Below are 15,466 nucleotides of genomic sequence, written 5' to 3' on the forward strand. Positions count from 1 at the left end.
AGGATTGGTAGAAGTCATACTTGTATGTACTTCATCTTCACGTTTGGAACATTTGAAGTACACTTGTAAAGGTCGATTTGCGTATTGCATGAGTCCAGCAGTAGTATTCGGTGTAATGGGAAGAGTAATTATGGAGCTCTTCCAACTGTAAAGACTTTCCTTAGAGAAATATGGATTTTATTTAAAGAATGCGACATCATTTGACACAGTGTCTCTAGGAGCCAAGATTATAACATTTCTATGCCCATTGGGTACAAGCTCGTACGGCCGTATGGGAGTTCCTAAGAAAAATACACTTGAGAGCCCTTGGTTCAAATTTGTCATGAACATGATCAAGCTGATGCACGAAACATGCAACTGAACACCATTGGAGGAATAGAGTAGGAAGAAATTTGAGGAAATAAGATAAAGAGAGGTGACTTTTCATCTAAAATTGATGAAGGCGTCCAATTTATTAGGTAGCATGCAGTTAAGATTGAATCGCTCCAAATTTTTTTCGAAACCTTTATATTCAACGTCAACACTCTAGCAACCTCAAGTAAATGACGGTTCCTACGTTTAACTATTCCATTTTGTTCTGGTGTGTGTGCAAATGAAGTTTGGTGAATAATGCGATGAGATGAGTGTTCACAACCCCAAGTGTAGGGTCGCGATGTAGTAATAATCTCGGTAAGACCGAGGTCGAATCCACAGGGACGGAACTTGTGTATCTTTTGAAAGCAACTAGAACTAGAACTAGAAAAAGATGAAAACCTAAATCTGGAAGTATAGAGAGTAATTGTGAGAGATTTAATGAAAAATTTTAAGAAATTCAAAGGTGCGAAACTAGGGTTTCCAAGGATCCACTTGTAGAGATCAGGAAGATCTATGCTTGATTCAAAGACACAACTGGAATTAGAGACCCATCTTATCCAATTAGAAGATATCTCAGTAAAATCAAATCTGAACTTCCTTTGACCTAATTCTCAATAGATGAGAGGTGTGAGAACTGGAAGTGATTCCATCACAAAACCATGCCCAGGAGACAAGGCAAACAACAGGATTTACCAATCCCACAACCAATCTGAGAGAATTGTGAAAGTTAGGGAGGATTCCATCATCTAACCATGCCCAAGGGACGATGGTGAACAACAGGATTTCCTAATTTCACAATCTCAATACATGAAAAGAACATACTCAAAGCTATCGCAGATCTATTGTAATTTGAGTCATAACAAACCATTAAAAACTGAAAGTATTCCTTATAATCAAACTAGAATCAAAGAGAGTTCAATATAAACATGAATCAAAGCAATAGAAACATCTCATCACGCTATAAGCTTCACCTCTTAGTCCTAGCTAAAAGGTTTAGCCAACCATAGACATGATTGAACTAAGAATCTCTTAAGAAAAACATAAAAACAATTAAGGAAAAGGATGAAAAACTCTTGGCGACGGCTTCTCCATGCTTTTGCTCCACTCCCTAAGCCCTAGCTGATATGCAAGAGTGCCCTAGGGACCCCTATTTATAGTTTTAGGGCTTAAACTTTTGCACCTAGTGGAAATTTCCGGAAACTGTCTCAAATTTACGCAGTCTGCGCAACTTTTGCGTAACCCTCGACTGGTCGTGGGCCACCTTTGACTGGTCGAGTAGGACGAAGATTTAGAAGTTTTGCTCCCTGGAGTTCGAGTTGAGGCACCTTCGACCGGTCAACCTTCGACTGGTCGAGTCGGAGCCAGGACTAGTCGAGGATCACCGAATTTTACTTCAAAAATTTGATTCTATTCATTCTTGACTTGGTTTTCTTGGATCTTGGATCTTCAGTATGTGCATTCTTCATTCTTGGTCTTGAAAGATCCATTCTTGACTTTGGTGACTCTTAAGTGTTAAATCCATGCTTTTAACATCCTTTTCAATCTAAGCTCTTGAATTCACCTTGCAACACAAGCATGATTAAAATAGAACATTAAGCATTATCATGTTCATAAACATAAGTAATACATGGGGTCCAATATGCAATATTTGACCCTCAACAATGAGCGTTATAAGTTAAAGTCATGACGTAAATATTCCCTAGCATTATCTGAATGTAGAACACAAACCTTAAAATTGAATTGAGTTTGTGCTTCCATATGAAATTATTTAAAACAACAAAACACTTTTGACCAATCTTTCATTAAATATAGCCATGTCAAACGAGAATAATCATCCACATAATAACAAAATGCTTGAAAGAAAATAAACTGGTAAGATGAACTGGATCCCAAATATCAAAATGTACTAAATAAAAAGATTTATCAATTCTCTTGTTGACAATAAGAAGAAATGATACTCTATAGTGCTTACACAACTCACAAGTTTCACCTAAACATATGCAACAACGGGGGAACTAGACTCTTTAAACTACTTAAGGAGGGATGACCAACGCTGGAATGCTATTGATGTGGAGTGATCTTTCCGTAATGCAACTCCAATTATTCCACTATCGAGGTAATAGAGTCTATTTGCTTCATGCCCTCCACCAATCATCCTTCTCGTCTTTAGATCTTGGAATTCACAATAAGAAGGATAAATGTGGCAGAACAATTTAAAGATTTGGTGAGCGTACTCAAAGACAACAAAAGGAAAATTTGGGATATGAAGTACTGGTGATGATGAAAGTGATGGGGTATGACAAGCAGTGCCCAACCCACACATACGACTTGAAGTACCATAGCTAATGTGATAGAAGAAATGGACGCGGGTTGTACTAACTGAGACGATACACCATGCTTATCGATCATATGATCTGAAGCTCCTAAGTCAATGACTTAGGGAACACTATCAGACGATGCACGACAGATGATACTTGACTGTACAAGAGTAGTTGTGAATGATGATACATATTGGAATGATCCTTTAGAAGTTTGGTATATTATGCCTTGGACAGTGTAACTGTTTCACTTATAGTACTAGGCTCATAAATAGAGTAGATGAGCTTGGAAACATAACCCTTAGTGCCATTATCGGAAGAATGAACCTGATTCGCGCAAGTAGGCTTACCAACAAGGTCTCAATACATATAGGCAATATAGTTACCATGACTACAATGAGTGCATTGCTGATTACCATGACCACGATCGTGGCTACTACTGAAATTTGTACCATGGTCTTGCCAACTATTTGCCTCCAAAGCGACCTCCCCTTGAATCTCTACCACCAAAATGGCCACCACGACTTTCCCTCATCTCCCCTATCGGAAGCAAAAGTAATTGTAGAGTGATCTGGAAAAGGTGAACTTTGTGTGCTCACCGCACGCCGAACATGAGCGAAGGCTTCAATGATTGATGATCTCACTGCCTCTAAGGATTTTGAGCTCATACAAGCTCGAACTCAAGTGAAGACCAAAGAGGAACTTAGCAATACAAAATTCCTCTCTGTCGTCTTATACTCATAATTAATAGACATGAGTTGTTATACATTCAATTCTTTCTACATGCCTATCGAGGTTGAATAATACACTTTAACGCTCTTATCTCCTTATTGAAGATGAAGATATTTTGCAGACCGCGGTAACTCGTAGATCCGAGTTAAATTCTTTTCGCCTAAATACAACTCTTGTAGATGATCTTAGACTTCCATTATTGTCTTCAAAAAGATAACATTCTTACTAATCTGAGGCTCCATATTGTTCCATAACAACACTCTAATGTGAGCATCCTCTACCACCTAATTCGTGCTCTAATTTGAATAATAGTCGCTCTTTTCTCCCTATTGAAGAGTGAAGATATTCTGGAGTAACTCATAGATCCGAGTTAAATTATTATTTTTTGCCTAAATACATCTCTCTCAAATTATCTTAGACTTCCTTTGTTGTCTTTAAAAAGAGAGCATTCGCACTAATCTGAGGCTCCATACTGTTCCATAACAACACTCTAATTTGAGCATCCTCAGTTACCCAATCTTCGTATTTTATTGAACTTTCTTCAGGTTTGGGAGTCAAATACTGTAATTTCCTTTTTCCCATAAGGACAACCTCTACCAATGTGGCCCATTGCACGTAATTTGCTTCATTGAGTTTAGTCGATGTTATTTATAAGTTCATTAACTCAGATGGAGACAAAAGATTAGTTTTGTCTTCATTTTTGACATCCATTGATGTAGGTGAAATCAAATACGTAAGGCAAGAACGTTTAACTTTTAACTTATTCAACACATATATCAATGAACGTGATCCCTTGATAGCACTGCTTAATCCAAAAACTTCACACATACACTTGTTCTCTAATCCTTGCCATTCACAACTTTCATACACACTTTAGATCTCGGATCTGGCTATACGTGCAAATCTGACCACACTCACAATGGCCCACTTTTGTCTATTACAATGTTGTTATAAGAAAATGGAACTTACATGCATTCATGATACGATTACACGACCCATCATATGGTTGTTGGAAGAGAATTCATGTAGATCAACCCCTAATGACTTTAAAAATTCACCTCAAGTAAATAGAAGAAGGAAAAGAAAGGGAATGGGGAAGCCCCCCCACCCTTTGTTTATTACCATAGTTGTGAATAATTACAATAGTGCCTTAATAACAAAAGTAAGAACATCCATTATGCCCTAGACATATATGGGCTGTAGATGGGTCATATAACAGCCCATGTCCAATAACATATGTATTCCTAGCAGTTGGAACCATGCCAACTAAAGTGGGTTACTTATGCTTCATATATTTTCTACAATGCTAATGATGCCTTGTCATGCAGATGGAAGTTGGAATTGAAGATTGCCTACACATCGAGTTCGAGTACAGTAAAAGCAAGTAAGTTTACAGTGTTCCATGCTAGAGCGGCCAACTAAGAATGCAACGTGAGGTCATAACTTATGGTGTTTTTGGAAGTATCTCAATGCACATTTCCGGCAATGATGGTTTGAGGTCACCTGCTGAAAATGAAGAGTTTCTGGAAAGGCACTGAAATTAGTAGCCTCATTAAGATGGCTATCCCTTTCAGCTTTTCCACCCGGAATCCGTATCCGTTCATTCCATGCAGGACATGAAATGAATGGCTTATTAGTTTGGACAGATGTTGGTACCTCCCAACTCCATTGCCAAGATTACCCTAACAATACTGTTATTTACAACTTGTGGTAAAGTTTGGGTGTGCCTCATAAGTTTAGGTTAGCAGGGGCTTCCCAGTCAAATTCATGTTCTTCGTGTTTGGGATGGTGTGAAAAACATAACCCAAATTTAGCAGACTAGCCCTTTTACCCCTCCCCAAAACATGATTGAAATAAGGGTGGGATGTTTGTTCATACCTAAACCATGTTTTGACATGAGCACATCTTATCAAACTTGGTTATTATGAACAACTAAACTTACCCTAAGTTGGCAATGGAGATTCATCTTTACTAATGGGAGCTTTCCATGCCCAGGTATCATCTGAAGGATGTCATAATAGGAAAAATATATTTTCTTCTTGTAAGAATTAAGATAAAGAATATGGAGCTTGAGATTAGACGCCGTGAGTCAACAGGATCAGGGTCTAATACATACGTTGAGACAGAGACCCTTGCAAAATATGAGCTGATGGATGGTGCTCCAGTCAGAGGTATATTCAACACCTTGCTTAACATCTCATACATGGTTCTATGCAGATGCCCATCTGAATGTGATTGGTTGGTTAAATCTCTCCTTAATAGCATATAGTACAATTTTTAAGCTTCATCTGGCATAACTTCATAAACAGATGGTGCCATTAAGTTTCTAGCATGAAGCACTTTATGAATACTTTATCATACATTATTCATGACAATGGGTACTTTACCATACAAATAACTATTACTTCTTTTTTTTGGGGGGGGGGGGGGGGGGTGGTTTGGCGCACTAAACTGAGCCATAAATTTAGGTAAAAACAGAGGATGTGGTGAAGTTGTGTACTTTATGCAGAGTTCACCTTTGTTTTGTTGTTAAACCATATTTGCTTGGTTAATGGGAAGACATAAGGTTCTCACGATTTATAATTTGTGGAAGCATAATATGATTATACCAAATGTATGTTTATTATGCTTTCAAGATGGGGAATTGGTGGATCATCTCTTTATCCATTGCTCTTTCGCTACAAAAATTCAGGAAGGTTTTTTCAAGCTATTCCGAATTGCATGGGTTGTCTCAAGTTCAATTAATCAGTTTTTCCTAGCTTGGCATGGATGGGGCAAAGGTAAAGTCGGGAAATGGATTTCGTACTTATGTCTTCTCGCAGGTTTATGGAATATTTGGTTGGAAAGGAACAATCGTTGTTTCAGAAACCAAAGGGGTTTGATAGCAGAAGTATTCAATAGGGCTAAATTGAATGTCAAGGAATGGGCGCGAGCATCTAATGTATTAGTTGCCGATCATTTTCCCGCTTTGTGGTCAGATTTGTAGTGCATTAGGGGTGTAATTTTATTTTTCTTTCTTTTGTATTCTTTGGCTTCAGCCCATTCTAATAAATTGATTGCAGCGTTTTAAATATCGCGTAGCGTTTGACCCTCTATAGCGTGTAGCTTATAGCGTAAGCTACACAATACTTTAATTAAAATAATAGAAAAATATGATAAAAATTACAAAATGCATAATTCCTACGAGTTTTTTACTGCGAATCTAGATCGTTAACCACATATTTCCATTCGAAATCTCTCTGTTGCCTTCAGACATCTCTAAGTGTGACCTCTTCATTTTATTTATTGAAACATCACAAATTCACAATATGGACTGCAATTTGGATGGTTTGGATTGATCTAAGTGCTTTATCCACAATATGGACCACAATTTAGATCGTCCAGATTGATCTAATGCAGTGCCACGTGTGATGGGGATGAGTCACCACCATTTTGAAATCGGTGTTGAACTAGCATAGAAGAAAAACTTAAAAAAAGAAGAGATTTTAGGTAGCATAAGCCTACCTACTCTACGTTACATGTAGTGTACGCTACATGCTTTGTAGCTTATGCTACTTGCCCTGTAGCTTACGCTACCTGCATACACTACGTAGAGTTTTAGCTACGCTATGCTACGTAGCGTATGCTATGCTATGAGCGCTACTGAAAACACTGATTGATTGTTGTCTCAAAAAGAAAAGAAAAGAAAAAATCTCACTATATATAAGTCAGGATTTGTAGTTTAGCAGATGAATGAAAACAAGTGTTGGTAGTTCAAAGATAACAAAAGAACTTGGGACGCGATCAATCAGGAAATGATTAGGAAGGCGAATAGGGTGAATAATGATTGGAAGCCACCTCCTGGTGGTTGCATGAAGCTCAATTTTGAGGGTTGATAGTGGGGTATTTCTGGTTCTTTGGTATAGATGGTATGCTGAGAAATGAGAAGGGAGAGGTGTTGGGTACTTTCTGATGTCCGTGCAGGTAGTGGAGCTTATTGTTTCGATTGCTTTCTTCGGTCCATGCGGGTTAGTGGAACCAATCAGAATGAAGGCTGAGTTGGTAGCGCTTAGAGAGATTTGGTTGGTGAGCCATCTTTCTCTGGGAAGCTAATCACTGCAAGAAGCATGCGGATGTTGTCGTAGTGGGCGTTGGGTAACGCTGTGGGTCCATGGATGCTTGCTTCCTGTATCAGTGAGATTTTTGCCTTTTCTCAGCCTTTGGTGCTTCTTATTCTTTAGTGTTTAAAGGTGTCAACTGTGTGGCTGATATGCTCTCTTGTGAGGGAATGATGACAGGGTCACTCTCTATCGGCCATTAGTTGCCCATTCTGTAATTTTTCTTTTCCGTTTTGTAGCAATAAATTTTGTTGTCACCCAAACGAAAAAAAAAAAGTATACCGAAGAGTTCAAACAATGGCTAAAAGACATCAAAGAGTTCAAACAATTATTCTCTCTATCACGGTGGGGCAACAGAAGCATGGTGGGTCCATAACCCACAGATCTGGGGATAGGATCTCTCTGATACAAAAAATATTCCAGTCATTCATCTTGGGGTTGAGCATTTAGCTCAATTGGACAATGCTCTATATTGAAACAGTGAGGATGTGAGGTTACCTATCAAAATCAAGGGAAATGGAACCTTGGCAATGTGAAAGTTACTATCCGTTTCGCTGACTTCAGTTATATAGGTGACAAAAATTCCTCTACGCGACAATAATATACGTTACAGAAAATAAAGGCACAAAAATTGTCTTAGGACATTCTAAAAAATTTCCCTTCTGTGGATACATTTCTCAAAATTTTCCTTCCAACCGGAGTAGATTTCAACAATTCCTAGTTTGGCTTCCATATTGGTAATCTCGGCTTTAACCAGTTCGTAAATGTCTTGTGATGTTTTTATCTTACCCTTACCTTTTCCCTGTTAAATGGTTGCCGGGTACAATATACTAAATGCATGATTCAAGACATACCTTTTCTGCAGCTTCAGTTGTGGATCGTGCTGTTATTTTCACCTTCTGCTCTTCCTGCCATCGAATTTCTTATGCTAGAAATACAATGAACTTTTGTGTATTACAGTCATCTGGACTTTAAATTTAGTCAGAAAATTCTACCGTCTTTTATGAGTTCATTGAAGAGTAAGATTCCTAGTTGAATTTTAGAATTGATTCTCTACAACAGCCTGCCTATAAACAGCATTAATGTGCCTTTTAGCAAGACTAACAAACACACCACTTGAACAATACAAATGATGTCTGGATGAGAAATAGCCAAGTAGTTTGAACACCTTCTGGTCTCTCGCAGGAGGTGTAATCTTTTAGTTCTAATGGTAAGTGCAAAAGGTCAAAGCATCTGAAACTTCTTCTTCTTGAAATTATATTAAAAAGATAATGGAAAAGAGTTCCCACTACACAAGGAGGCAAAGGCAGTGCCTTCAAAAGCTAAGGACTGCGCAACAACAGCTCTAATGTCATTGAAGATGCTCTGGGGACCCCTCAGAATCCACCGCGGGGGCGGGAGGGATTGATTTTTTTTTTGTTTTTTTTTTATAGCTCAAGAAGGAGAAAGGACTTTTGACTGCTAGAGTTTCTCATAGTTTCCCTTTTCTCATGGAAGCTTTTCTTAGCATGAGCTGCTACTGCCGCCTAAGGGGATGGTTGCACTTAGCATTAAATTATTTTCACTACAGTTGGTCAGAAGCATTTTGGAGGATGTCATTAGCAGTTGGTCTTAAGCATTTAGGGTGGTGGTAATCTCTCTTTTGCACACATTCCTGCATATTGGCATTGGAGAATTATTATCTGCTTTTGGGAACAGTTCTTTAATTCTTCCATTTTAAACAACAAGCTTTGGTTATGCAACCTCTTTTGCCACTGTTAAAGCATCTTGGTATGCTGTCTTGATCTAGCGCAGATTTGATTCTCCCATGTTCCCGTTACTAGGTTTTCTTTGTATATTTTATCGTCTTGACAAAATCCACTGCACTTGCAACCAAGATCATAGAGAATGGAAATTTCAGAGCAGAAGAAAGAATACAGTTAGTTACTGTAAGCAAATGATGTGGAATCATGGGCAACAAATGTATTTTTACATTCAGCTAAACCTCGTAATATTACTATTCTCAGAGAATCTTAGAGAACCGCTTGTCAAAAGACGAAAGAATGTAGAGGTATCTGATGTCATTCACATTCCCAGACTTCTGATGTGATGGTTTTGGAAAGAATTCAGCCAATTAATAGCTTGATCATGGCTGTTCTAGGAACTCTAATATTATCCCTTGCCCGGATTGATGCAAGGCATAGTGGAGTGTTTGAGTTTGCAAAAGTTTGGCAATGAAATTTTAGGGTTCGTGAATGGAGGATGCATCTGGTATGGAGCCCTTGCATATGTGATAGTTCTAAAAAGATTTGGAGTAGAAGGTTTGATGGGAAAGTGAAGATAAGAAAATGCCAAGATTGTAAATTTAGCTATCAGTTTCTTGTCATGTGCTAGGTCAAGTTTACTAGGTTATTGAGGACAGTTGTGGTAATGAAACTAGAAATATATTTTTTTGGAGCAACTGAAATTGTATTAAAGAGAAGAAAGGAAAGTACAGAGAGCCAAGAAATGAACTCAGAAGTTGAGCTAGAGCTGCTCGTAAAATAATAATAATAATAATAAATAGAAACCAGGTATGGCTTCTTGATCCTATTTGATCAGACTTTTACCTGTCAGAATTTGATATAGAGATGCTTATCTATAATTACTTATAAACAGTTCTTAAGATTCTTGAACTGGGAGCGGGATTAGATCTCTCAGGTCTCTTAGTTCAAAGTTGTAAATCCAATCCATATATCAGAATTGCCAGCTGAGACTTGGGATGTATTTAGATGTACCCCAAACTGCAAGTGGAGTGGATTTTTTGAGAACATTGCTTTTAGAAGCATCACAGAAAACAGAAATCACCTATGATGGGATGCCAATTGCTCTCCTTTTCTCCCAGATCAATATTGGAATGTTTCAGATCCTATTTGAAAAACTATGGATGTTAATTTGGGAGGAACAGCATCCCGCATACCCTGCCAATCTAGGGTTAGATGGGTTCGAAATTAGCTCGAAATTGGTGATTCACCATCTGTAGGGTTGCAACTAGGCCAGGCTCGTCTGAACATGCCCCAGTTCAGCTCATGAGCAAAGGTCTTCTGTCCAGGCAGGGCTGGCAATGGATATCCGTTTACTCGATTTACCTGATATATCCAACTCAACAAAAGAGGATACGGATATGGGATTTTTACCTGTTTCCAAAATCTTACCCGATCACCTGACTTCTAGGCAGGTCAGATACAGATATTGCCATATCCATATCCGCTTGCCCAACTATCCGAAGGCATTTTCATAATTTTTCCAACTAATAACATTTTTCACTAAAATATTAAATACTAATATAGGATTTAAATTATACAGTGTTGATTGGCATTAATGTGGATGATGAGGTTGATATGGTGACTGTTGCTGTTAATTGACTTTATTTTTTGTCAAAGTCAGTAAATTTTTGTTTGGATGCTTTACAATTTATAGCTTGATATTTGCTAAATATGTTATGGAAATTTCTATTCTTTAAACTTTACTAGTTTAGTAGGCATTCATCTATGGTGAAAATATTTTTTTCCTTTCTATTTTTAGGTATTTTTGTTAATTTTATTAGGTATTTAACTTATTCTTTAGTTTTTAATTCGATATAAGTTGGATATCTGATTACCTATCTAACTTATATCCAACTTCTTTAGATAAAATTAGTATCCAACTTGTTTGGATAATATCTGAATATGTGTCCGCATCTGATGTCCAAGTTGGGTATTGGATACGGATATTGCCATATCTGACCCATTTACAGCCCTAAACTTTAGGCCTAGCTCAACCCAGCCTGGGCTAAGGAATCAGGCTCCGGTCTGTCCAGGCCATTCTCAGGCCACAAAATGTTAATCAAGTCAGGTTGGGTTGGGCATAGTTATCGGGCCATTAAACAGCTGCTTGCACAGGTGCAGCCCTTCTAATCATCAGGCCTAAAACTCAGACCCAAGTCCAATCCACAGGCCTCAAGGCTCAGCCAAAACCCCTGCCTAAAGCAAGTTGGACTTGGGCCAGGCTGGGCTACCCTAGCTGAATTGCTCAGTATCATCAAGTTTACCTTGCCATCTTCATGGTTGTACCCACGCTGTATCCTGGGGCGTAATAGTTTATGGAGTATCTAGTCCATTTAAACTCAAATTAGTAGAGCATTACATTGTTGTACTTCAAAGCTCTGGTGCATAGTTTTAAAACTTGGTGACTTGACACTCGACTCAATGAGATTTCGAGCTGAGTCACCAAGAAACTCGCTTGCAAGCTCAATGACTAATTGAGTCGGCTCACTGACTCGGCTGACTTGATGTGACTCGACATGACTCGAGCTGAGTCATTCACTGGTGCATGGTCATACTTCAAATTAGTAGAGCATTACATAGTTCTACTTCAAAGCTCTGGTGCATAGTTCTGAAACTTGGTTACTTGACTCAACGTGATTTCGAGCTGTGACACCAAGATGCTTGCAAGCTCGAAGACTCATTGATTTAGCTCGCTGACTCGGCTGACTCAACGTGACTTGACATGACTTGAGCCGAGTCATTCACTGGGCGAGTGCTTTTTAGTATAACAATTAAATGGCAGGCCATAGAATTCAAACACAGGCCCTCAAATTCAAGACCCAAGTGCTACTGACACCCCATTGCTTCTTTTGTAACTGCACGTGCCATTTTTTTGTTTTTTTTTTAATACTCATAAAGTGTCAAAATCATATCAAGTATTAAATATTGAGTTGAGTCGAGTCGAATCTTTGAGTTGTGACCTGACCCCGTTGGAGATCAAGTTGAGTTTTGAGGTGTTTGAACTATGCTCTGGTGTAATGGGATGTGCATTTATTTATTTCCCTTCAAATGTCTCATTTTAGGATTTCTATGCATCTCAGCTTGACGCTTGATCATGTGGCCATATAGCATCATGATTTGTTTGATGAACTTTGATTACTGAAGCTTATATCCAACGGTTTCTAACGCACATTTATGGCATTCCTGATTAAGCTATTTCCAACTCTTGCATGTGTTACGAAACTACTTACACCTGCATCTGTGCATGTATCTTGACAGGGGAATCGATCCCCGTTAGATTGTTTTTGAGCCCATACGACCTGACACCGACATACCGCAACATCAACAACAAGTTCAGTGTGAAATATTATTTAAATCTTGTTCTTGTGGACGAAGAAGACCGGCGGTATTTCAAGCAGCAAGAAATAACCATGTACCGCCTCCCAGAAACTTTGTGATTTTCGGTGGGATGTTCCAGCAAAAATCCATATGGCACCTTCATTTGATAGGAACATTAGCGCAATGTTTCTGCATGCAGGGTGGTCATTTCTGTAATTTTAAAGATACTGTCATATAAGCCTGTTTCATTTGATGTGTGAAGGTATTTTGTCTAGTGATTGTATTCTAGAGCTTGTGAAGTGCTATTTGATGTGAATATTGAAATTATCTGTTATTATATTATTCTTTTATTCTGAATAATTCGACTTTTTTGGGCTGCTGCAGAAATGCATTTTATTGTTGTTGGATCCTTTCTGTTAGACCGCCCAGGATTCTTATGCTTCTCCAGTGTAGGTGTGTGTGTGTGTGTGTGTGTGAGAGAGAGAGAGAGAGAGAGAGAGAGAGAGAGAGAGAGAGCCAGGTGGCTCATCAGATCATGGGCATCATGTACATACATTGGGCCAAGAATCAAGAATGACTCATCAGGTGGGCCAATTTTATTTTTTTTTGCTTAGTAGGTGGGCCACGATTATATGGTGAATATACACAGTTGGTTATCCTTGGTTATCTCCCCTCCCCCCCCCCCCCTTTTTTTGCCATCTGTTTTTTCTTATACACTATCCCACGTGATGATTGGACAAGCCCCATTTTTGGGCCATACTATGGCCCCCTCCGGATGAATGGACCTGATCTCACATGTTCTCTTCAATCTCTCCTGTTTCGTATGGCCCTCTAGCACAGTAGCACTTCTTTTCCGCATACCTACCTATCTGATGTAGGATGCTAAACACTTTTTTTTTTTTCATTCTTTTTTCATATTGGACAGTATCAACAATTCAAGAGTGATAGCTTAGACCCAAGCTTTGTTACAACATCTCTCTGCAATACTCTCATGATATTCACTGGCTCAGCTTGCGACTGGCTGAGGATCATCTCCATATGTATGTACGATATTGTAGAGGACATGGACGAGTTCAACCACTAATGGTGATGGATAATTTGGGCCTTGCCCCTGAATGGTCTCAATTTTCCAGTGATGCTGGCCTCGATTAGCCTTGCAAGAGGCTTCATGCATTCCCGTGAAAATGGGGCTAGTCAGCTGCAGAATGACTCGGGACTGAGTTGAGTGGTAGTCGTAGAAACCATTCTAGAATGGGATGGGAATTACTGGCCTGACTCGGCTGTGGAAATTACTCAGATTGAGTTCCAATGCATCTTATTTTGTACAAGCAGGGCTTACATTTAGTTAGCAGATGTTGATATGGTGGGTCTCACGGTGTCTATGAGTATGGCCCCAAATAAATTCCACATCGATAGTTCCATTTATTCCATTGGAAGCGGATTGCGTCCGCCCCCGCCTGGACGGACTTGGTCCCGGCAGGGCTCTGTGGGGCACATGTTTTATCAACCATTTTATGTACTGCTATCCTCATCGTATGTGGCAAATGCGCAGGGTAATCAGGACCGTCCAGCCGATGGGCAATAGACCAATATAGCCTGCGTCTGTGGTTTGTTTTTATGAGCCATGCCTGCAGCAGCCAAAGTCCTGTCCCAGGCCAGGCTGCCTTGCACCAGGCTATCTAGCTTAGCTGTTTTGGACTACCTTTGATAGGTTATCAATTTACCTAGACAAAGGAAGGATCCTCGTTGTGTGTACATGTGCACACTGAAAACTGGCATATGTAGCGCAAGTATAGTGCTTGAAATGCAAGGGGTACACATGGAGTGCTTAATGATGTATGATGGCATACATGGCACAATTAGGTATTTGATGATATACGTTGTACATGCATGACATGTACAACTTGCCACATGTGGCACCGACATTTGAAGGTTGAACAAGGCACATGTAGCATATGTGGAGCGTGGAGTGCTTATGATCATACATGCAATTAATGCAGGATGCACATGAAGGGCATTTGAAAGCTGAATGTGTTACATTTGCACGTTTGAATGTGGCATTTTCATGATATTTCATATTTGGTGCAATCAAATACACCCTGATTAGATAAATAAATAAAAATCCTGTCATTATTCTTCTTACCTGATTTTTGGTCAGATGTTTTCTGGCTTCTTTTTTTTATTTTTTTATTTTTTGTTTTTAAATTTTTGGACTCCTGCAATTCATGTTTACTCACAAGTCCAAGATTCATTGACCAGTCGGACGAGCAAGTCCTGAGGTGGATGAATCCAAGTGCAAGGCTGAGCCGGGTTGACTCATCTTAGTCCTAGTTTGACCCGCTGGGTTGGCATTCTAGTCATTGTGCCAGGAACACTGCTCTTTGCGAGCTTGCTTATGATAGCATTTTTACTCTCAAGATGAGCCCATGCACTGCCCGCGTTAGATACTTTCAAGCCGCACATAGAGTGGCCTTGTTGTTTGAAGATCAAAATCAGGCCAGTCCACTTATCATGTTGGGCACTTATCATGGTTAGATTGTTGGTTGCCCATTGATTTTGATGGCATGGCTAATCCAACGAGTGGAACATTTTTAGTTATTTTTTGAATAAAGTGAGATTCGTGATAGTGGACCACCTTCTGCATGTGTTTCATGTTGGGCGCATGCGAACAACATGTCACGTTATATTTTAAATTATTATTGTTGTTATGGGAAAATCTGAGCCGAACTCAATGGAGGTAGACTTGGATCGACCGATTGGGCAGTTGCGTCAAGACAAGCATATTCCGACCTTAATTGAGGAAAGCCCGATTCGGTTAGTGAAGGAGATCATCATAACAGGACGGATGATGAAGGTTGATGAG

At 39.2% G+C, this 15,466-nt stretch overlaps 1 protein-coding gene across 8 annotated transcripts in view; it reads left to right on the top strand.

Annotated features, from left to right (window-relative positions):
- Nucleotides 1-12,975, top strand: part of LOC131236981 (vacuolar protein sorting-associated protein 26A) — a 106,834-nt gene extending 93,859 nt beyond the window's left edge. For all 8 annotated transcript variants that reach the window (XM_058234573.1, XM_058234578.1, XM_058234575.1 and 5 more), the window contains 3 exons: nt 4,733-4,788; nt 5,400-5,575; nt 12,544-12,975. In XM_058234573.1, coding sequence (XP_058090556.1) covers nt 4,733-4,788; nt 5,400-5,575; nt 12,544-12,722 — 411 coding nt within the window. In that variant the 3' untranslated portion in view covers nt 12,723-12,975. The remainder of the gene's footprint in view (nt 1-4,732; nt 4,789-5,399; nt 5,576-12,543) is intronic.
- The last annotated feature ends 2,491 nt before the right edge of the window (nt 12,976-15,466 follow it).

The sequence above is a fragment of the Magnolia sinica genome, chromosome 2 (assembly GCF_029962835.1).
Source record: "Magnolia sinica isolate HGM2019 chromosome 2, MsV1, whole genome shotgun sequence".
Classification (NCBI taxonomy): domain Eukaryota; kingdom Viridiplantae; phylum Streptophyta; class Magnoliopsida; order Magnoliales; family Magnoliaceae; genus Magnolia; species Magnolia sinica.